Genomic DNA, 21,906 nt, shown 5'->3' on the forward strand with positions numbered 1-21,906 from the left:
ATTTGATATCCATTGCTGTACACCGAGCTTTTGGCCTTTGGGCACCTGAATATTCCATTGTGCCCTGATCTACCCTTACCGAGGGGCTGGTATGATTCACTTTAGACTGCATGCAGTGTGTGGCAGCCCATTGGGACTTTGCTACTTGCACTCCGATCATTGGTCCACCTCTTCACCTCCTTATTGCTTTTTCCATCTGAACAGTATTTTCATGGTCACGATCTATATTGGAAGCTACTATACGCGGCATGGCACTGGTAGACAAATTTATCAATTACTTCAGTATTTGTCTCTTTAACCTGCATAAATGTCACTTTGTCTGTACTTCCTAAAACGGCTACTGCACTTTAGCAATATGCAAGCAATTTCCGCCACCAGCTGCCACTGCAAATTCATTAAACAAGTGATTAAACATCCAAATATCGGTTTGTTGTAAAGTTCTTCCAAGAACTTGGTGAAATACACTGCAACAAGCCACGCACGGATGTGCAAACGTGCACAACTGACCGACTGATCAAAACCCATGTGCACGCAGTATGCATATGCTCTGCCAGGTGTTCCCTCTGACACAAGAACCCTAGCACAAAACAGAGTCACTAAGCCATTCAAGTCTGCTGATGAATGAATCCACCCAAAGGCAAACATTTTCAACCGAAACGGACAAAAGGGAAGAGATTCAATTCACGACGTGACATCACAAGCGATAATCCTAGATCCGTCGGTTGCCTGAGAGACGCTGCTTTTTATTGTTGGGTCCTGGACCTTAGACTCCACACACCTCCACAAGTGGATGCTGTCATCCATGCTTTCGCGCAGATGTTAGACGCGATTAGCGCGAAACCCCATATCTCAATTTAGCGCAGCCTTCATCAATCCATACCATTCATAAAGTCACGACTCCTCAAAAGTAACAAATTGGTTCAATAGTACATAAATCTAGGCTATTTCAAATATTTGTATCATATAGTAGTACATTTATCAGTATATAACTTCAACCCATCAGTTGGGTCGTGGAGTCGACTGTCCGTATTGAGGCACTCGAGGTCCAATATGGAATACCTCCTTGCCCCGGTCTCCCCTTTTACGGTTGATAAGTTCCATTCCCACAATTCCTGACGCGAGACCAAACAAGTGCGATGCGATGTCGATCTGCAACTTGACCGTCTTGCCCAAGGCGGCAAGCTGCGGCACGCACAAAAGTGCTAGGAAGATAATGCCTGGCACGCCATCCTGAGGCAGACCAAAGAACCTGAATCCGTCAAGACGGTGATCCCAGAAGAACGCGGCGCAGACACCAAGCGTTGCTGCAGAAGCGCCCAGAGTGGTAACTCCCAACATGCCTCGCACGGCATAGGTAGCAACACTGCCTACAAAACCAACTGCACCACAGGCCGTATAAAGGGTAAGGAAGTCGGCACGTCCAATCTCCTCGTGCAGAGCAGAACCAACAAGGAAGAGAGGGAACATGTTGAGAGCCAAGTGGGTAATGCCCTGATGAGAGTAAGGCGCAGTGAACATGGTAACAGGCTTTACGGCACCGACGGCGATGATCATGTAGCGGTTTAATAGCTTCCACAAAGGAGGAGCCTTCCATGCCGCCCAGACAAGCACATTGACACCAACAATAGCTCCGAGAGTTGCATGTGCAGTTGAGGTATCAGGGAAAACGCGGTAGCGAGGGGCAGGTTCATCATAGACGGTAGCAACAGCAGCAAGGAAACCAACGACAAGAGCAACAAGTGTAGCCGAGGGAAGAATACGCTCCCAAGTCCTGACTTCAACAGGGGCTTCCAAGTCAGACTGGGCATTCTTGTAGTACTCAGCAATCTTGGGGTTGGCGATCTGACGTTCTGCCTTGTGGTCAAGGTTGGCCAGAGTGCCAGAGTTCACTTCTCCTCTTGCCTCGGCTGCCTTGCGCTTCTCTTCCTCAAGAGCTTCCTGAGCCTTGCGCTTGGCCACGTTCTGTGCTCGGATTTCGTCAAGCTTGCTGTGGCCGTAGACAGGGTCTGCTTTGTAAACTGGGGCAGCTGGCTCTTCGACTTCTTTGTTGCCCTTGTTTTTCTTGGACGCTGGCTTCACCTTTTTCTTTTCCGCAGCCTCTCTTTCCGCCTCGAGTTGTGCAAGTTCGTCCTCAGCCCGAAGTCCTGCGTTCAGGACTTCGTCAACGGACACTGTCTTTCGTAGATATTCGAGTCCCTTTTTGACTTGACCTTTGGTAAAATATGATGTATGGACGGCAAACGCTGGATCATCGAGGGTGCCTGCAACCCGACGGCCATGGAGAATACGTAGCAACTGGTTCGCCCTCTTGGCATTGATGCTCTTTCCAAAGACTTTGACTACTTCTGCTTCCGTCAAGTCTTTGCTTCTGAATTGAAGACCGGCTTGGTCCCTGTAGTCCCTCGGCAGCTCCTCATAATTTCGGATCGTCTTGTCGAAGAATATCGTTCGTCGGGTCTCGTACGATGTGTGGTTGTTTCCGAAGGGATTGTTTCGGCAGTTGATAGTCGACAAAAGACCGTTTCGGTTATTAGACGAATGGCCAGAGACCCATCGAGCTGGTATAAACAGCTGTTGAGTCGCAGTCGATGATGCCCTCGAGACTGTTCTTTGGAGAGCAGACCGAAGCAGCACCCGTGATGAATTGGGACACGTAAATAGACTCATTGTGGGCGGATGGATGCGCAGGATGCGCTCTAGAGAGCCACTGGCTCAATAATGAGTAAAAGAGCCAAGTGAGGAGAGCAATGGTGGTGTGATGGAGAGTTATCAGTGCATGAATTAAATTTGGACGCATGAGGTCAACAATTTTGGCTGCAACAGTTTGAGATCGACGGCCTTAAAAGGTACGTACCACACACATTACGCGGGAACCTGAAGCCTATACCCCCACCATGACCACTGCCCCGCGGTCTTCCTTGGAGCTACTTCGAACATCTGTCCGTCTTCAACTCATAGCTTCTTTCGTGCTGGATCACAATCTGTGAATACTTCTACCGATTCTCTCTCACAATTACACCACCACAAACATGTCATCCACGACTACATCCGCCGACACACGGCCCATCGCCCCCGCGCGCTTCGCCGCTGCTCTCAAAGACCTATCCATTGGCATGCTACACCTCAAAGTCCTCGAGATCCGAAACTCAATCGCCCACCTTCAATACTCCAACGACCAACTCAAACCCTTTGCCGAAGGCACAGAAAGCACTCCATCTGGCGAAGCTTCGGCACCCGACCAAGATTGCATCGACGCCATCCGCGAGAACGAGGGTGTCATTGACCGTATGGCGGAGCGGATTGCTCTTATCCGCGTAGAGGTGGAGGAGCGCGGTCTCAACTGGACAGAGTTTCAGAATCGCGATGAGTCTACGAGCAAGAATGACGAAGATGCCGCCGCTGCTGCTACTGTGGTTAATGGAGACGCACAGCCAGATGTTGCAGCTTCAAACACAGATAGCCGACATGATGCATGGAGCGATGGCACATTTCAGACAGGGACAATTCGAAACGGCGAGGTACACCTGGATCGTGAGGCTGGAAGACTCGAAGGTGGAAGCTTGAGTGATGAGCAGCTTCGAAGAAGACTAGAGGAACGAATGCGAGATTTGGGTACGGACGACGACGAAGGAGGCATGCATCTCTAGGTACATCTAAAAAAGGGGACGTGCAAGACTTGAAACGTAATGCATGATTGGCGTTTAGTACATGGACAGACATCATGGTGGGATACCCAAAAGTAGGCCGTTTCGTACAAAAACCTGGGGCAGGCAAAGGTTATTTATTGAGTTCAGCCTACAGGGCTAGTCACAAAGGCTGCAAGCGATGAGATTTCAAATCCAGTTTTGCTATTTTTTCCTATTTCCCAGCTTTTAGTCTGCTAATAATGCATGTCCTGGTTGCTACCACAAGTAGCTAAAGCGTTGACTTGTCGCCTTTGGCGGGTGAGAGGCATGTACCGCCTTGCTTTTAGTGTGAATGAAACAAACGAAAAGTAAACATATAACCACCTGCTCCGGCGCCGAAGTGCTATGCGACCCAATGCTAAAACAAAAAAAGACAATATCAATCCAATCCCATATGAATGCTTATAGACGAGAAAAAGCCGAGCGGAAACATGTACTGAGAAAACCCGAAAGGGTAATGTTCAAGGAGATCAACACATGAAAAAGAACATGTGAGGCGAGGGTTGAGGGAGAAACAAGACCGCTAGCGTGGGGAGGAGAAACAGTCTTGCATGAAGATAATGCGAGTGTGGGGGCTCTATATCTTTGATAATGTGGCTTGAGGTTTTGTTTCACTCAATTTTGAGTAAAGTCAATCGGTGTCGTCGCCAACAGGGGAGGCGGCGCCTGAAAATCTCTTTGATCGAGTGGACCTTTGTCGCTTGGATCCCTTGGATCGCTTCGAGGACATCCTTGTGGCCGTGGCCGACCTCGTGCTCTGAATAGTCTCGAGCTTGGGACGTTGAGCGGCAGAGTGCTTTCGGCGAGGGCTCGAGTGTGTGAAAGGAGCGGGCACGTCAGAATCGGAATCATCATCTGAAGAATCGTATCCTGGCGGTGCGGCAACGGGTCTAAGTCTGGTCTTTCGCTTCGCAAATCCACTGTCGAGTGAGTCGTCGGAAGTGTCGAATGACAGGCTTCGAGTGCGGTGGATAGAGAGAGATTGGTTCGTTCGGTTCAGGAAAAGAGACTCGATGAGTTCGGTTTCTGTAGGGTTACCGTACTCCTTTCTCAACTTCTCCATAACAAGCTTCTCATGAACAAGACGACTGAGCTGAGTGTCATCTCCAACCAGCGTCCTGCCACTCGACTTGCTTCCCGAGCTTGCAGCCCGGCTAACAGGCACCTTGCCTTCCATAACCTTGGCTGATGGGGGAGGCTGCAGCATCCATTGGTGGGCGTTTCGTGAAGGGGCCTTGCTGCTGACGACAGGAGGGTGATATTCGTTGACTGGCGGGTTCTTGGGGAAGTAGAAGTCGTGTCGTTGTTGTTCGGTTACCTCCTTCTCAAGACCGAGAGTAGACTCGATTAGTCGTCCAGCCGAATCTCGTGCTTTCGATATGGCGTCCTTGAACCTTTGACCACCCCATTGTCCCCATAGCTCTTCGTCCTCACGCTGATATCCGTGCCGCCGGTTCCAATCATCAGATAGATTATCGTCTTCGGCAATGACGGAATTGCTAGCGCCAAAGTTCATGCGGCTTCCGCCATTGTTTGTTTGCTCAGATACACTGAACGCACTGCTCCCAGCACCCTCCCTGGCAAACCCACGTTGACTGGAATTTTTGCTGGCTGTTTTCTTCGGTAACGTTGGTCCCATGCTAATCTCTTCCTGCCAATAAGGGTTTGTGTTGAATGGTGATGGATGTTGGTAAGCGGCCGGCTGCTCGCCCATTACTTTCGCCTTCTCCTCGCGCTCCCTCTTATGTTGCTCGCGAGCTTTTTGTCGATGTCGGACCTGGGCGCATGGTGTACAGGCAAGGACGTAGAAGACGACAGACTGAAGTGCGACGGGAAGAGACATGTTGGCGGTCGTCGCTTTGTATACAGTTCACCTGGCATAAGAGTCGCTTCGTTTGGCTTGACTGGTTCACAATCGAAATGATGATCGAGAGAACGAGGACAATTATCAGGAGAACTGCTCAGGACAAATAAATAGAGAAATAAAAGGCTGTTACACCACAAGGCACAGAGACACAGAGTAAGGGAGCAACTTGAAAGGGGTCCAGCCCAAGAATGAGCAGACTAATAGCCGGCAGATAGTCAAGTCGAGGTAAAGTCGAAGGGATAATTCGGTAGTCCGAGAATAGAAATGAAACCGGTAGAGAGAGAAAAAGAAGAAAAGAAACAAACAAACAAACGAGACGGCAAAGACGAAACGAGGGTTGCGGTGTAATTGAGACGAGTGATGGTTTTTGAGCAAAAGAGGCGCGAGACCTTTACAGATTAGACCAGCGCCAGCAGTGGCCAGATCAGTCCGCAAAAAGGAAAAGAGCAGCTCAGCGCAGCACAGAATAGCGTAGGAGGCGATGACCGCAGCAGTAGCGTACGGTTGGTAGGTGGTAAGTAGGTGTTAGAGCGACGCAATGGTAAAAAAGGTGCTGTAGAGCTGAAACCGAGGGGGCCGGTCGTTGGAAGTTAATATTGGAAGGAAGAGTCGTCGTTTCTGAACAGCCAACGTCTCAGCCGTTTGGGGCTTATAATAATAGTGAGTACCTAGGTTGGTTGGCGGTTGCTCGGGGTTCTAATGTGCTCGGTAGCAGGTATCCGTCGTCGAGTAGTCGAGGTATTCAATTCCTTTTTTTGCCCGTTTACACCTTAGCAAGTCGTCTAGGGGCCTCCTTGGCCCAAAGATTGACGCTGGACAGGAATGTGAAAGTGAAGGAGAGAGATTGTCCAAGACAATTCTTCCACTGTATCCGGTCCGTAACAGTAGTAATCTCAATTCTTGGCTCGCTTGTTTCCTTTGACGAGCAGTGATCAGCCAGAGGGGCTGTGTAAAGGTGGTAAAGGGGGCGCGAGCGAGAGCGAGACGTTTCACAGCGAGGTGCGGCGTGATAGTTAAAACGGGGACAACGAGCAGTCCCTCTTGCTGTCTCCCCCAAAGAGCTAAGGGTGGCACAGGGCACTTGATGAGCAGAGCGAGAACAAGACAAGAGATTGAGAGGGAAAACGGAATGGTCAATCGTATAATAAGATATGAGCAGAGAGTAAGATACGGTGCAGCAAGGAAGGAAGATTCCCAATCTCATGTAAATGTGGGTAACGCAGGGTTTATGACGACTGCTGCTTTCGCGTCTTTCTGCTCTCTCTTTCGCCCGCCTGCCCGCCCGCTCGCGAGCTCGGATGGGCTTTAAAAAAAGGTAGTTAGAGTGTAAAAAAGGTTGGCGAGAGAACAAGGATGCCCCTCAATTCTCAATCTGTGTGGCGGTGATGAGGACGAACGAGTAAACCAGTATCGGCATCTAGAAATGAAATGGCGCAGGTTTTGGCGTATGCAGATGAATCGATAAGGTATAGGCAGCCAACATATATCAGCTTAGCTTTTGGGGGCCCAGGGACACTTCACTACAGAAAGCCTGCAAGTCTGTCTGCGGGACGGCCAAGGGTTCCTGTCGGTGATGAGCCCAGAGGGAGGTTGGCTAGCGATTGGAGTAATTAAAGATACAGGGGAAATCTCAACAGAGTCGTAACGGATCATCGTACTACTTACCAATCTACGTTGTATTACTATGCAACTCATCTTATTGCCTGAGTATTGACAAGGAAACAATGTCGTACAGATGAATATCAATCAATGCATTGATTGATTGAGACTCGTTGAAACAAACAATCCCACTGCAGCAAGAACCTTTATTCTTCAGATACCACATGGATCAATGCGCTGCACATTCTCTCACAAGGATCACCGAGACATTACAGGGGGGCCTGGACACAAGGGGACTTCCAACCATTCCACTATTCCACCAATAGTCCAGGTACCAACCGGTCCCCGTCCCAGTCCTGTCGTGCGTCCTGATCATCCCCGCTTCGTCGGAGCTAGGTGGGTGTGGAGAGTGTGAGCGGGTGCAGCGGCCCAGACCTTCTGAGACTTCTTCAGGGCAGGGATGTAACCATTGGATTTGGATTGAAAGAGTAGAAAGAGAGAGCGAGTTGCCGTATTATGGCTTGGTCTCGGACAAGACCTATTCGTCTTCAGGACCGAATACTACTAATTACGTTCGTACTGCGGAGTACGGATGGGTCGATTACACCAATGTCACCTTGGCTATCGTCATGTTCCATCATTTATAGCAGTATACTTTTGCCATTAAAAACAAACAGAGAGGCCCGTAACATTTATTTTAGTCCCCAACAATTCAAGTTCTTACTAAACTCTTGGGATACGAAAACTCTCAACCGCCAAGTCACCGTCCACAACAAGGCAAACTATAAAGTAAGCTCTGCTCTAGCAGTAGTCTCACGTAACGTAGCAAGTAAGGTGATTCGAGTAGAGATGATGTTATGTCGTTGGCGGCGTCGTCTTCTTTGGTCTTGGCCTTCACCGCGCATTCGCATCATGCCAGATATCAGTGTTGATCGGACTGGTATAGCCGGTCCATGTCATGCCGTTACCTACACAACCCCAGCCTTCTTCACCTTCAACTTGATAAGACCGAATTGATATCTCGGCTTTTGGCATACAACCATTTATCAGTAGTCCTCTCGCTTGTTTGCTCACCGCAGAAACTACCAACTGCATACAGTCTCGGCCTCCACTCATCAAAATCACGCAAAGCTTCTCAAAATGTGCCGGTTTGTTCCAGCTATTTCTCTTGTCCTTCGTCATGGATTGATCTGTTGATTGGATCTCCCCGTGTCCCCCGCATCCGCCTCCCCGATGTGTTGCGCCGGGCCCCCTCTTTCTTCGGTCCAACTCGATTCGTTTTTTCCTTTCCACCCGGCTTGGCATCTCCGAACACGAATGAGCCATGTTCATCACACACTCTCGCTCACCACAAACCACAAGGCATGAACCATAAACATGCTCGCTTATAGTAGCTTTCTGCTATTGACGCGGGATGCGACGGCCCGGTTTCCAAAGCAGCTAAAGACCTCGTGCGCATCTACCTTGGTAGATAATCAGTCAGTCGTGAGTCCTGTCTAAATCCATGTCTGGTGAGATCCAACTGCAGACTGCATCATGGACCTCATGCACACATTATCTCGCATAAAGTCATAAAGCAGTGAATCAACCAACATCATGATAGCTTTGAATTAAAATCCATTCTCAATAGAAGACATTGCCATCCTAATGTGTTACCAAAACTGCTGCTGTATCCAATAACTAAACTAACTACACGCACTCATCCCTCTTCTCTTCCCCTACATTGATCCCTTCCTTCGTTCAAGTGCCTTGCATTCTACATTCCTCTCAGTGTGAACTCCTGCTGCGTTCCCTTGTCAGCTCCTTAGCCCTGCTTCTACTTCTGCTTTCCCTCCCACTACCTTGCCCTCACCATTTAGTCTTTCCAAGGGACACATAGAAACGCCGCTTAAACAGTAATAGACACTCAGCATCACCCAGTTCAGGTCACATTCAGAGCTTCAGTCGTGACAAATTATTCTTCATTTGGCTTCTCATTTTGGGGGGATCAACTGTTGCAAACAAACCAACTATCAATACACAACCCGGCTTTCTCCCAAAAACAGACTTTCGATCAATGATCTGAGCATTAACCGAATGCCATTCACCTAAATTCCACGGCTGGCATAAATCTCTTGCTTTTTGTCCATAATGTGAATCCCGTCATGTTTTTTTCTGCAGATAGCTACCATTCGATTGAAGTGCCTCGCTTGGTCAAAAACTGACCAGAAAACCTGAACTCCCAACCACAAACGCTTGTGCTATTGCACACGGCCCATGCCCTGTCAAGTACTGGGACAGCAAACAGCGTATTCGAATCCAAATCTTTGCGATTAAATCCGTTGATGAAAAAGAAATAGGCAAGTTACAAAAAAGGGTAAAGGGAAATGTGTGTGCCTCTCAAGCACACCATACATCAATCTTGGGGCTGATATTGCTTAGACATCCCACTCTTCCTCTTCCTCTTCCTCATCAGCACCGTCGTCCTTAGTGGTCAGTGCTGTGTAAGATCCATAGGACTGAGAAGGCTGGACAGCCTTGTTGGGGCCGGTAGACTGCTTAGGTTGAGCAGCAGGGCGGGCCGCAACCTCATCACCAGAGCCAGCTGAAGGGGCGTTCTTAGCAGTCTTCTTGGACTTTGTCTTGACAGTGCTCCATTCATCGTCGTTCTGGAGCTGCTGAAGCTGCTCCTCTTCGGAAGGAAGAGACTCAATCCATTTGTTATCGGCCTTAGGGGCAGCAGCAGAGGTGGAAGGAGCCTTCTCGAAAGTATCGAGAGGCTGGTGGAAGCCGTTGGTCTGGGCGGCAGGGGCATCATTGGCAGCCTTGGGAGCTCCCTCCTTCCAGGCGGACGACTTGGCCTGAGCAGCAGTGAACTGAGAACCATCCTTGGCAGCACGTCCCTCGGCAATACGAGCGGCACGGCGTTGCTGCTCCTCGAGAGCCTTGCGCTCCTTCTCGTTCTCTTCACGGGCAGCCTTGGCGGCCTCAGCCTTCTTGCGGTTTTGACGCTGCTTCTTGGACTCAACAGGAGCCTCGACCTTGGCGGCCTTCTTGTTCTGCTTCTTGGGCTCAGTGTCGGTCACACGAAGGACGGTTTGACGGGCGGGGGCGGCCTCAAGCATATCGGAGACATCGCCAGCGACAGCGACTGCAGGTGCGGGTGCGGGTGTGACATCAGGAGTGGTGACAGGGGATTGATCGTCGTCGGCGTCGGCACCAGTGGTAGATGACTGGGCCGATTCCTTCTTTTCAGTAGCACCGGCCACCTTGTTGGCGCGAGACTGCTTCACAGACTTCTCTCGCTGCTTGCCGGTGTCAGCCTTGGCGGCGAGTTTGGTTCCCTCCTTAGCCTTTGCGAGCTGTCGGGCGAACTCGCGGTTGTCAATGTTTTCATCCTTTTCCTTGACGCTACTCGACCAAGCACTGGTTTCTGGCTCGGCCTTAGGCTTCTTGGAGGACTCCTGGGCCTCTGATGCGAAAGCCTCCTGGCGTTGCTTTTTCTTGCGGTCTTCTTTACGTGTCTCTGGCTGTACGGTTTTGGCCGGCTTGATTTGACCCTTGGCCTGAGCCCGAGCCTTTTGGGTAGACATATGATAGACGACATAGCCGACGCCGATCAGGGCGGCATAGGCCGTGAAGGTATAGAAGATGCTTTCCGGCATGGTGCAGGAAGAACGTGGACGGACTCTGCAGTGATAATGGTTACAGAGCTGCTTCAAGCTTCGTGCAAGCTTCGAGGCGCAGTTCGGGTTTCGGGATTTAGTGGAATAGGCGTGCGATGTTGGGCACAACGGCTGATCGGTGGGACGGTTACTCTTTGTCTTCCTCGATCAACCAAGCAAATCTAGGTAGGCAATTGCTATGTGTATTTGAGAGAAGGTGGACTGAGGGTGGGTGGGAGATCGAGCCAAGTAGGGGCCTGGGTTGTCGCAATTATAAGGCCAGATTGTCCTAAGCGAGTAATCAACCAATCCAATCGCCGTACGAGGGGAATGCCGACTGTAGATGACTAGATGTTGGGAAGAATGAAAAGTACCAGAAGAAAAGCTGACGATGGAGAAAAGAAAAGAGAAGGATAGGGGTAGATGAAGGAAGTCAGTTGGAAAGAATTGATAAGTTTGGCGCGAATCAAACAGAGAAAACACCAGGTGGCTTGAAGTCAGTCAGCCAGTCGTTTTTGGGCTACCTGAGGCGAGGAAGGGTCGCGGGATAGACGAATTGGTTCCGACTGCAGGGGAGGTGAGAGCACCCGACGCCAAGGTAGTGGACAGTGTGCGAATGGGTAGTAGCTAAGCTGGGGGAGCTCCAAGTATCAAGTGGGGGAGATGAAGTAGCTCTAGGGCTATGTGTTGAGGTGAGGTACTTCAGGGTGAGTACTGGTTTATAGATGGGCGTTTAAATTAATTTCCCATGATGATTTGCAAGGAGGAAAAGTTGTGTGTTATGAGGAAGAAACCAAATAGCAGAATTTGGCAGGAGGTGAAAATAGCAAATTTATATCACCTTAGTAGGTAAGTACAGGTAATCCAAGTGACGGAAGGTTGAGTTGCCTGCCAGTGTCTGGTCAAGATCGTTCCACTGCAAGGTACGGTACAACGCCTAATTGGGTTGGGGACGACAGAGGCTGAGAAGAAACCAGAAATCAAATGGTGGTGGGGTGAACTTGGCTTTTCGATTGTTTCAATTGGAAGGCTGAGGGTATGCAGGGGCACGAGAGCATTCTCTCCTACGGAATTAACTGGAATTTCATCAATCAATGCAATGTTCAAAGAGAAGCAATAGAGAGTGGGAGTGGGGAATATCGTTCCTGCCACCACAACTGCTACTGTGTACCTAACGTTACCTGCTCGGGCCTGTGGACAATAACCAAATCCAGTGAGGCCACCTACGGACCGGAGGCTTACTGTAGGCCGAGTACGTGGTATTCCGAGGGTTGCGGTTTTCCATGGATCATGAAATTCGAGTGCCTTATTAGTAGCCACGGCTTATCAAACTGGTACATGTGCTAATTATGTCTCATATCTTCTCTCAAAGTGTATCAAGGGCGTGAATAGGAGCAATTGGTCAATCTCGAATACACAATTCCATCACGTGCCTATATACAATCAACAACAACAGAGACAGAAGCAAGGCAATGGATGGTGAGCAGTACCTAACGATACAAAAGGGGACCTAGTCAACACGAACACTACCGATGCCGTGAATGAGACAGATATCTGCTACAATATCTGCATCTTATCTGATACAACATCGGCCTTGGCCGCTGAGTACCGAACAATGTCTCATACTCCGGGGATTGCCAAGTAACTACTAATGACAATGCTTGTTTCTCATGTATGACTTGGCTTGGCCTTAGGCGCAGTGCCAATTGTGAATACAGCAATACCGCAACGACGAAACACTCAACAGGTTGGCAGAACAATATATATATATAAGCTGTACGTCTCTGTATAACACCCCCCCGCAACAACTTTCAACGTCGACCGGAGTTTTTTGATTGGCTACCAAAGCTGGTCCAAGGTTACACAATGCCTCATGACAGCTGCATGGAACCTAACCTGGAGCTTGAAAACCGCCAAACTCAACATTCTTGTGTTGCTAATATGTTCTGGGCGTCGTACAACAAATAACAGCCGAGCTACTGGATGCTGATAACCATTCATGTCTCGATTAGCTGAACACCAACCAACCTTCCTGAGATAGGCAGCTCAAATTCGACTTCGAGGCTTATCTCAGCAGACCAACACCCCACCTGCCCAAAACTGAAGAGGGGAAATACCACTCGGTTGGAGCGTGTGTGAACAAGAACTTTGGTCATGTTTCTCCATCTTGATTCACAAATTTGAGCTCATATATATAGAGTTTGGTTTTTGATCACTGATTTTCGTATCAGTTTGAGGACAAGGTTCTTTTTGGAAACGCACACTCCAAATACAGTTTGAACAAGGTTGACAGATCCAATTACTATTGACTGCCAAGGTCACTGAAGTTCAAATTATCCTATTCCAAGTTTGAAGATGGCTCCGAAACAGAAGATCATTCTCGACACCGATCCTGGTATGTCCTCAGTATAGCCTGGATTCTGGTGTCCCAAACTAATACCTGCTAGGTGTTGACGATATTCTAGCTTTGCTTCTCGCCCTCAGTGCCAAACCTGAGGAGCTCGAAGTTCTTCTGGTATCTGTCACATACGGCAACGTTCCTTTGCAGAGGTGAGCATGCATATATGATGTTCTTGTAATATTACTAACAATATGGCTAGCTGCCTTCGAAATGTGGTATCTGCCTTCCATGTCATCGAAAAGGAGCTCGAATGGAGGAAGTCTACAGGCAAGCCTGAAGGCTTTGGTGCTATGAAGGCAAATAAGCCCATCGTGGCTGTCGGCCCTGATCATCCTCTTTGTGACGAGGAGTTAATGGCTGACTACTTCCGTAAGACCCCCCATATTTTTAACCTTCTTTATCATGAACTGACGGTCAACTTGTAGATGGAATTGATGGCTTGCATAACGTTCATGAGGCCCATCCTGATTTGTCTCCAGCTGATACCTGGAAGGGCATCTTTGGCGATGGTGCCGAGGGAGGTGAACACTCCCCTCTATTCACGCCTTCCAAGGCTCCTTCTCATCAGGAAATTCTTCGAATTCTAAAGGAGAACCCCGCCGATACTGTTTCCATTCTGGCAGTTGGCCCTCTCACAAATGTTGCCCTGGCAGCCGCAGAAGACCCCGAGACTTTCCTCCGTGCAAAGGAGCTCGTTGTCATGGGCGGAGCTGTCAATGTTGAGGGCAACTGCACTCCTGTTGCAGAGTTTAACTGCTACGCTGATGCTGTAGCTGCTGCGCGAGTTTATGCCCTGACTTCTCTTAAGCCAAGCTCCACGATGCCTATTATTCCCAAGGAGCTCTCAACACTAAAGGCATACCCCGAAAAACTTTCCCGCCAACTTAAGCTCACCCTTTGCCCTCTCGACATTACAACACCTCACCTTATTGGCAAGAATTACTTCAAGGAAAACATCCAGGCTCACATTGATGCCGGCAGCCCTCTCGCCAGGTGGGTATCACACTTCGTCACAGCCTCGTTCAAGAAGATCGAGGAGATGGAGGGAGACGAAAATGAGCCCGGCCTGTCTCTACATGATCCTCTAACAGTCTGGTATATGCTGACTCGGGACGATCCTAAGTGGAAGACTCCTGAGAAGCTTGAGGATATCCGTGTGGAGACCAGCGGTCAATGGACACACGGAATGCACGTAGTTGATCGTAGGTTCAGGAAGAAGCCCGCCGAGGCTGCAGTTGCTCTTTCGGCCAACCCTACTGAGGACCCTCAAATCCTGGCTTTGGACGAGGTGCCTGGCGACGACCACGCTTGGTTGAGTGTGCTCAAGGGCAACCGCCTCAACCGGGTTATTGACTCTCCTGGTCACGACATCTTCAAGGAAGTGCTCATGCAGCGAATCTTCGGATAGAATCCAAGAATCTCGACCTTGTGTCAGTTTGACTACTCAAATAAATTCATTATAAATCCAAAGAAGAAAAAGCCTCCGTCATGGTGAAGGCCAAGATAAATTGTCTAAAACTCCCTGTACTCAAACGCCTTGTGACCCTTTCAGTGCCACTGGACAGGAGACTCCCAGTTCTCCAGCCGTGGATGCTGTACCCCAAACAAACGAACATACGTGAAAATAAGAAGGTTGAGAATGCGTAGCAAAAGCTGCTTTCCGCTGTGTCGACTGTAGTCTATACATGTTTTATACCGCCAATCGCTGAACCCTTGACTTCTGTCCAGTTGATGCTATCGTCGAGCGCCTCATCTACGAGGCCAATCGAGCATACGTTGTCACCGCGCACGAGGTAAAGTCCCAGGGGCACTTGAGCTGAGGGCTCAGAGTCGTCGGGCGTTCGGATGATTCGTTCCACAGCGTTATTCAAAACCTATTCGTATACGGTGAGCTCATGCTTTCTTGGAGGGGATAAATGTAGGGCCCATACCAGGTTGGTTGTTTGATCACATGCTGCCATTGTGCCGACTAGAATGCGAGAGTCGGCTGTGACAATCAGGACCTTTTCTTGGTGGATGTTAGCAAGCTGACGAGGTCGGTAGAGCTCAAGGAGGGGTGTCTCACTGTTAAGATATCCGCCCAGAGTAGCCATGATGTTTGTCAAGCGTGTGCACGACGCGGCAAAGCGTAGTAAAGATGGTTTTTAGTATGAGGCCGGAAGAGTACAGAAGTCTCGGCGTCGTAGCTTAGGTATTGTCGGGCTCTTCTTGTGGAAATCGGTTGAAGCTGTTATGGTCGCTGCAGGTGCCCGAGTTGGACTTTTTGGAGGAGCTTCTGTATATTGGCGCTAATCCTGATTAGGTTTGCTTGCACGACAGCACACGACAAGCTGGATATTCGTTGTCGGGTATGGCAAGACACAGCGATAAAATAATGAGATGCGCAAGGTTTTTGGTTGGTGGTAGATACTTGGTAGATTTTTAACCCAGCGATTTTAATATTTGCAATTCTAAACATTTCTTACTACTCACTGTACCTGTAATGAACCATTCACGTAAGGGCGCCGAGCTTCCAGTGAAGCTCCAAACACAAAACTACCACTTAACCGATCAAAGTTCGAGAACGATATGCCGAAGTGTACATCGACAAGCTCGTGTAAATTCAAGAAGAATAAACGCGCTACAAAGAATACGCATATCGTACGCACACTGGCCATGTCTGGCGCCCAGATTTCTCTGCATCATCACTAACGATCGCAGAAAGCCTCCCTGCGTGGAACAGAGCGAATACAGGCAACAGATCACAAGCCGCCAACAGGCGAACCATGCGTGTCTATAATATTCGAAGCTGCTGGCACGATGGTGTGCACAGGAAAACGTAACATCCAGTAGACTCAAGCGACACATCTTCACACGGGCGCAGGCAGCACACATAAACAGCTGATATAGCAGAGCAGCTACGGCTATCACATCACAGTAATAAAATCTTCTTCACTACCCAGGCAAGCCTGAGCAAGTAATGAAAATTGAGCACATGTAGTTCGCGTCACCTGGAGGCAGTGTAATACCAGGGACACAGTGAGCGGAATCGTGTGCAAGCACAGAGGAAACCGCCCTCTGACCAAAAATAGGAATAATCAATGTTGATGTCCTTAGACATCTTTCAGAGATTAAACTGAAAAGAACAGATACTACACTTGATCTAAGCCAAAAGGCAAAGAGAGCTAAGGAGAAAAGGAAAAGAAAAAAGCGAAGCTTGAGGCGACGCGGGCGGAAATTTATAGAGCTGCCTGAAGGCGGTGAGTGCGAGTGATGGGCAGAATCTTTTTTCGCGACGGCCTCAGGCTCTCAGCGGTGCTGCGACTTGGGTTGGGGACGAGAAATTACTGAGGTAGGAGCTCTCGCTTGTAAGGAATAGGCGAGTACCCCCTTCATGTCCAGGTAACAAGAAATCTAGAGTGCGTGGATGTACAAGACTGTACCAGGTGGTAGAGTATGGGGTAGCTTGATGGGCCAAAAAGAAACTATCACCATCAGCCAGCAGGTTCAATCGTGTTGAGCAAATAATAATACAGGAATAGCTATAGCTAGGCTCAGTACTAATTTATCGTACCGTATACCATCACTTAATAAATGCATGTTAGCTGGCGTGCTGAAGAAGGATATTGTTGGCAAGCTAGTATACACTACGTCGTAGAGAATCACATGCATCAACCTCCATCATGTATCAATTACCTACGAAGAACTCTAGGGTTGTCGACCCACAGTCCCTTTTGCTATGGAGTTGAATAAAATGCATGGGAACAATAATATCTATTCCCATAAGGCATTCACGACGTCGAACATCAGGAGGACATGATAGGTACCAAGGTAGTTGAAGGTATACACAAAGACACATGAATTTCCATGGACAGACTTCGAATTCAGGAATTATTTATTTGAATTTACATCGCCCTCTAACAATTTCATCTTGTTTAGATTCATAGGCCATGAGCTAAATCAGAGTACAATGACTGAGGACGTCTACAGCCTGCATCCGAACGCCGTATTCCGGGACCGATCTCCCTTGGGCCTGCTCGAACAGAGCCAGCCTTTGCCACACGTAAGACACCGTCCCCCTTTCCTAGGTGGACGGGTGCCATGAACTCAAGGAAACCCTTAAACGCCTCTTTGCCCTAGGTACTCTACAATGACTGCATGGTAGATATATGGTAGTCTCAGTCTTCAACCAGCTCACCCTCTTCGTCCTCCGAGAGCTTGGCTCGTTTCTCTGCCCTATCACTCTTCGTGTCGCCATCATCTGGTTCTCTTCGCTTGAGCGGTGATTTGGATGCGACCTCGTTCTCGTCGAGTTTAGACTGGGATCCTAAATGTCGGCCCTCACTATCCTTGCTGGCACCGTTCACTCTGGAGTTCACTCCAGGACTTCGACTCGCACGATCGGCTTCCAGTGGGGTACCGGTGGTTGACGATAGTGTGTCTGGCTGGCTCAGCAAGGTGTCGCCTCGTCTTCTAGTGTTCTCAAGGTGAAAGGCTGGTGATGGCAGTGACGGGTTCTGCTTTCTAAGCGGATTCTCCGTGTAAAACTGTCGCATCACTTCGATCGCCTGAGAACAAAGGACCTCGTCGCCCTTCAAATGCTTCCACCATGGCTTGCCGCCAATGTCGTCGATTTGTTGACTTGTGTGGACGCTTGCGAAGAAGATGGCACTGATAGCAACATCACGTGCTTCTATTAGCAGAGGGATGGACGTGAGGCAGGCATCGTTGCAAAAAGCCCAAGCGGCTTGTCGCAAGTGCTTGTTGTGCACAATGTCTAGCTTTCCGAGTAGCTCAAACAAATGACGATAGGGGTTGTCTACCATCAGGTCGAATGTGAGCTGCTCTAGCATGACCTCCTCGTATGTGAGGATACTATCTCGCCATCGCCAGTACTCTTTGCTTTGCTCGTCGATGATGAGCTTGGAATTCTTTTGCGCAACCTTGGCTACCGCTATGATGATGTCTTTTGTCTTGCGGCAGTTTTCCTCCACCTTGTTGGCTAAGAACAGGGCCGTTGCTGCTATATTCTGAACTACGGCGTTAGTTGTAGCTCGAAAAAAAAAACTTTCATCGTACTCAGTCAAGAGTAGCCTTCCAATGCCCAAGAGGCTTTGGAATTGTACCAAAGTAGTCAGGAAAACTCACATAATGATGGATTCCACCCTTTTCCTGCACCATGTGACAGCGCATGTAGAAGCGATGGAAGAAAACACCGGCTACCCATAGCGTAATCTGAGGAAGGTCCAGCATGACGCCAGCTTGGTATATGAAATTAACACCCTTCGCTCTGCGCATGCGTTCATCGGCCGGTGTGATGCCCTCAAGGATACTGGGTGTGCTCCGCACCTCGTCCGACGTGAATGCCCATTGATTGGAACCGGCTACTGGTGTTTGTGCGCCGGACCGCGCTGGCGACTGGGGTTGGCGCGCCTGGGGGCGAGGGGGTGATGTTCGTGTTGAATGTTGCGGAGGGGTTGGTACAGCGGGGGGGACAGCATCGCGTCGTCTGGGAGACCTCGATCTTGAATCGCGCTCGGGTCGGCTGCCAGTGGGCAATGTTGGAGGTTGATATCCTTCCCTAGGAGGTCGGTAGCGATCGATGCTCGCCATGGTAGGCGATTTCAGGTCTGATTAGCGGTATTGGTTGGACAGAAGAGGGAATGGCCCATGGGAGAAATTCGACAGTTGCAGAGAGATGGTGATGGTGGTGATGATCAATGATCGTTGGCTGTAAAAGTTGAAAGTGATGCGAAGTCTGGGTTAGAGCCTGGTTAGTCTGAAAGGAACCTGATCTTGAACCGGTTGGCAGACAGGGGGGACATGCTGGAGGCGTTATCTAATCACTACGGTGGCTAGAGTGGATACATGATCCAATAAGCGTTTGTGTCACTCTATTCAAACCTATTCAAACGGATGAAACAATAGCCAAAGGGATCCACTCGGAATGAAATGCCAAGAACCGAACGCCGTTCGTTTTGGGATGACAATGATTGACTGCCAACGTCAATTCTGAGTACTATTGTATAATATTTCTTGTTGTTTGTTATTAGCAACTTTTTGGGGTATCTTGTAGTTTTGTTGTAGTCTGTCTAAACCAGATCTATTATTTAGATTCCCTCGCCATCGTTTCGTCCCCAGAGTTTGACTGTGCGATCGTGGCCTCCACTGACAATCCACTTGCCGTCCCTGCTGTAGTCTACACTGGCAACTGGACCTGTGTGGCCACTGAGTGTTTGCACCAGTGTCCAGTCATCGGCCGAGAATACCTTGACGTTTCTGTCAAAGCCACTCGAGATGAAGAAAGTACCAGACTTCTTGGGTAGTTGTGCGCCCTTCTCGTCGACGCCGGGCGGAACACCAGTAAGGGGGTCATCGAGACCCTTGTACCATCGCATATCAGAGACAGCGCTGGTGTGCGCACCAACACCACCTGTTCTTTGAACCTTCCGAACGTCCCAGCACTTGATCCAGCCATCAGCCGACCCAGATAGCACTCTATGTCCATCGGAGCTCCAGTCTAGGGCATGGATAGGCTTGATGTGGCCGTCGAGGTGTCCATCCAAAATCATAACTGTGCGCCCAGATCTCAGATCCCAAATTCTGCCAATACTGTCGAGACCCGCGCTGGCAAGCAGTGAGCCATCAGTATTGAAGCTGACAGCATATACGCCTCTTGAGTGACCTTCTTGGAGAAGGACTTCTGTGGTTGTTTCAACATCCCAGAGGCGCCATGAAGTATCCTCAGATGCAGAGGCCAGATGGCGACCGGAAGGATGGAACTCGATACGACACACTCGCTGCGAGTGTCCTTCGAGGGTTGCTAAGGGAGTATCTTGGTTCAAAGACCACATGTGGATAGATCCCTCGGCACCGCCCGATGCCAGGTTAACGGAATCGGGCGACACATTGTTTTCCTGAAGAGTGGCACCAGGGAACCAGGACAAACCGCTAATCTTGTTGGTATGACCGCGGAAGTTCATCTTTTGGTTCAAGCTTGGTATTTCAACCAGCTTGACTTGGCCGCCCCAGTTGCCCACGGCCACCAGCTCACCGTTGGGCGATATACGCGTCATGCTGACATGGCGCTCACCGACAGTCTGACTGCCTTGAAGTTCGAATGCTTGTAATCTCTCCTTGACCTGTTTGCGAAACTTGACATGGGTGCGTAATGGAATCGTGGACTCGGCCTTTTGGAATTGCGTCCTCTTCTTCGCTCGTGGTAGAGAGTACTCAGCAATCTTCAATCGCGCTTGTTGAAGTTCAGGTCCGCCTCTCGAGTAGAATTCTTCCTCCTGGTCTTCCTCCTGATCGTCGTCGGCATCTCCCATGTCGATATCGCCATTTTCTAACCCTGTAATCTCGGCCTGGATCGTGAGAAGCTCGCGCAAACGATCTCGTCGGTCAACAAGCGCCTCTCCGAAGAGTGTGACAGGCTCGCCCATCTCCCGGAGCTTCGCGCGTACTCGTGTGTCATCGGTGGGAACTGCTATCGTTGCTGCCAAGCGCTTGCGATTGAATTGGTTGAGGATTGCGGAAGCCTTTTCCGATGGAACACCGGTTCCTCCCATGGAAATATCATAGTCGTGGTCATCGGGAACGTCTTCAAGTGCGATGCCTTGAGGTTCGACATCCTCGACATACGCCTGCCGCGATGGGTGCATCATCTTGGCTAGCGAGGTGCAGATTATTTATATGATGAGCTAGGCGGTTGTGAGAGCGATGCTCGGTTTATGTGGTTGTTTTGCCAGACCACAGTCAAGAGTTTGGCGGTATCAAGGTTTATCTGAAGAAATGTCGTTGTTGATGATAGGCTGCAGCCTTGTCATTCTGCGCGCGGTCTTGGATTGGCAGTCGTGAAATTTCCAGACGCGAGCTGGGAGCTTGCACATGCGACGGGAGTTTATTTCGCCGATGGCCGACAATAAACTGGGGTTTCAATGGGTACCTGAAAAATCACAAGCTAAAAACCTGTCATGACATGTCAACCAATGGTTGAACTACTACGTGATCGATCATCGCATGCGCCAGGGCTGCTAGGCCATTGGTGATGTCAGTGTCTGGAGACTTTCATGCCTTGTGATGCTGACACGAGGAACCAAATTCCCAAAGGTACAGGAACATGGGACGTCCCAGGCTTGGTTGTATGATTTCTTATTGACACCAACAATAACATGATTCAAGGGAGTAGACAAAGCCCATGCTCTGCAGCCACAAAATTAAAGAATAAAGGGGCATGCGTTGGGCCATGATTAATGCGACAAACTTTGTCTCCCTCGAGTCTCGGTCTGACAAGTCCATGGTCTGGGCTTGCTCCTGGGCTTGGGCACTAATTAATCAACGAATGAGTGAAATTCCAGGTTCCAGTAGCCAAGTATTGACAGCAGTGATGTGTTGTCCATATTCCCCTGGCTTATTATGATGACTTGTATTAGTCTCAGGGGGCTATTTTTACGTACAATATCGACACTTTAGTGGTTGTCTGTATCACCCGCTTACTAGGCCCCCCGAGCCTTTAATTCCTCCCCGCGTTCCAAGTGGACGCTCGGGCAATCAGCAGGGGTATGAATAGACGAAATGGAAAAAGTTGATTGATTGACGGGCCAGCCGAGAGCCCGGCGCACAGGACCTCTAATACGGGCTGCATTACAGGCGCAGCGCAGGTCATGTTCTGCAGCCAATGCAGGGCCCGCCTAAAAAAAGCCTGCCCGAAAGTTACAGCTGGAATTA

The 21,906-nt window shown here is 49.5% G+C and overlaps 9 protein-coding genes across 9 annotated transcripts; 2 read left to right on the forward strand and 7 right to left on the reverse strand.

The window, feature by feature from the left end:
- Positions 1-907: 907 nt before the first annotated feature.
- On the reverse strand, positions 908-2,667 carry FGSG_00461 (uncharacterized protein; the record flags this gene model as incomplete). Its single annotated transcript, XM_011317828.1, has 1 exon — positions 908-2,667. The coding sequence occupies one exon, from the start codon at positions 2,665-2,667 to the stop codon at positions 1,000-1,002; it is 1,668 nt and encodes a 555-aa protein (XP_011316130.1). The 3' UTR covers positions 908-999.
- A 362-nt stretch (positions 2,668-3,029) lies between these two features.
- FGSG_00462 (uncharacterized protein) lies at positions 3,030-3,647 on the forward strand (the record flags this gene model as incomplete). Its single annotated transcript, XM_011317829.1, has 1 exon — positions 3,030-3,647. The coding sequence occupies one exon, from the start codon at positions 3,030-3,032 to the stop codon at positions 3,645-3,647; it is 618 nt and encodes a 205-aa protein (XP_011316131.1).
- Positions 3,648-4,317: 670 nt separating this feature from the next.
- Positions 4,318-5,529, reverse strand: FGSG_00463 (uncharacterized protein; the record flags this gene model as incomplete). The annotated part of the gene is made up of 1 exon (XM_011317830.1): positions 4,318-5,529. The coding sequence occupies one exon, from the start codon at positions 5,527-5,529 to the stop codon at positions 4,318-4,320; it is 1,212 nt and encodes a 403-aa protein (XP_011316132.1).
- A 2,517-nt stretch (positions 5,530-8,046) lies between these two features.
- FGSG_11768 (uncharacterized protein) lies at positions 8,047-8,478 on the reverse strand (the record flags this gene model as incomplete). Its single annotated transcript, XM_011317831.1, has 1 exon — positions 8,047-8,478. The coding sequence occupies one exon, from the start codon at positions 8,476-8,478 to the stop codon at positions 8,047-8,049; it is 432 nt and encodes a 143-aa protein (XP_011316133.1).
- Positions 8,479-9,151: 673 nt separating this feature from the next.
- On the reverse strand, positions 9,152-10,796 carry FGSG_00464 (uncharacterized protein; the record flags this gene model as incomplete). Its single annotated transcript, XM_011317832.1, has 1 exon — positions 9,152-10,796. One exon carries the CDS (start codon positions 10,794-10,796, stop codon positions 9,570-9,572), a length of 1,227 nt encoding a protein of 408 aa, XP_011316134.1. The 3' UTR covers positions 9,152-9,569.
- A 2,355-nt stretch (positions 10,797-13,151) lies between these two features.
- FGSG_00465 (uncharacterized protein) lies at positions 13,152-14,605 on the forward strand (the record flags this gene model as incomplete). The annotated part of the gene is made up of 4 exons (XM_011317833.1): positions 13,152-13,191; positions 13,244-13,346; positions 13,397-13,566; positions 13,623-14,605. The coding sequence occupies 4 exons, from the start codon at positions 13,152-13,154 to the stop codon at positions 14,603-14,605; spliced, it is 1,296 nt and encodes a 431-aa protein (XP_011316135.1).
- A 271-nt stretch (positions 14,606-14,876) lies between these two features.
- Positions 14,877-15,290, reverse strand: FGSG_00466 (uncharacterized protein; the record flags this gene model as incomplete). The annotated part of the gene is made up of 3 exons (XM_011317834.1): positions 14,877-15,071; positions 15,129-15,205; positions 15,263-15,290. 3 exons carry the CDS (start codon positions 15,288-15,290, stop codon positions 14,877-14,879), a joined length of 300 nt encoding a protein of 99 aa, XP_011316136.1.
- Positions 15,291-17,072: 1,782 nt separating this feature from the next.
- Positions 17,073-18,789, reverse strand: FGSG_00467 (uncharacterized protein; the record flags this gene model as incomplete). The annotated part of the gene is made up of 2 exons (XM_011317835.1): positions 17,073-18,206; positions 18,325-18,789. 2 exons carry the CDS (start codon positions 18,787-18,789, stop codon positions 17,355-17,357), a joined length of 1,317 nt encoding a protein of 438 aa, XP_011316137.1. The 3' UTR covers positions 17,073-17,354.
- Positions 18,790-19,175: 386 nt separating this feature from the next.
- FGSG_00468 (uncharacterized protein) lies at positions 19,176-21,010 on the reverse strand. The gene has a single exon (XM_011317836.1). It carries the CDS (start codon positions 20,841-20,843, stop codon positions 19,287-19,289), a length of 1,557 nt encoding a protein of 518 aa, XP_011316138.1. The 5' UTR covers positions 20,844-21,010; the 3' UTR covers positions 19,176-19,286.
- Positions 21,011-21,906: the final 896 nt, after the last annotated feature.

The sequence above is a fragment of the Fusarium graminearum genome, chromosome 1 (assembly GCF_000240135.3).
Source record: "Fusarium graminearum PH-1 chromosome 1, whole genome shotgun sequence".
In the NCBI taxonomy this organism is placed as follows: domain Eukaryota; kingdom Fungi; phylum Ascomycota; class Sordariomycetes; order Hypocreales; family Nectriaceae; genus Fusarium; species Fusarium graminearum.

What these genes read in the sequence shown, in the direction of transcription:
- FGSG_00468 (XM_011317836.1), bottom strand. Translation starts at nt 20,843, where the DNA reads ATGATGCACCCATCGCGGCAGGCGTATGTCGAGGATGTCGAACCTCAA.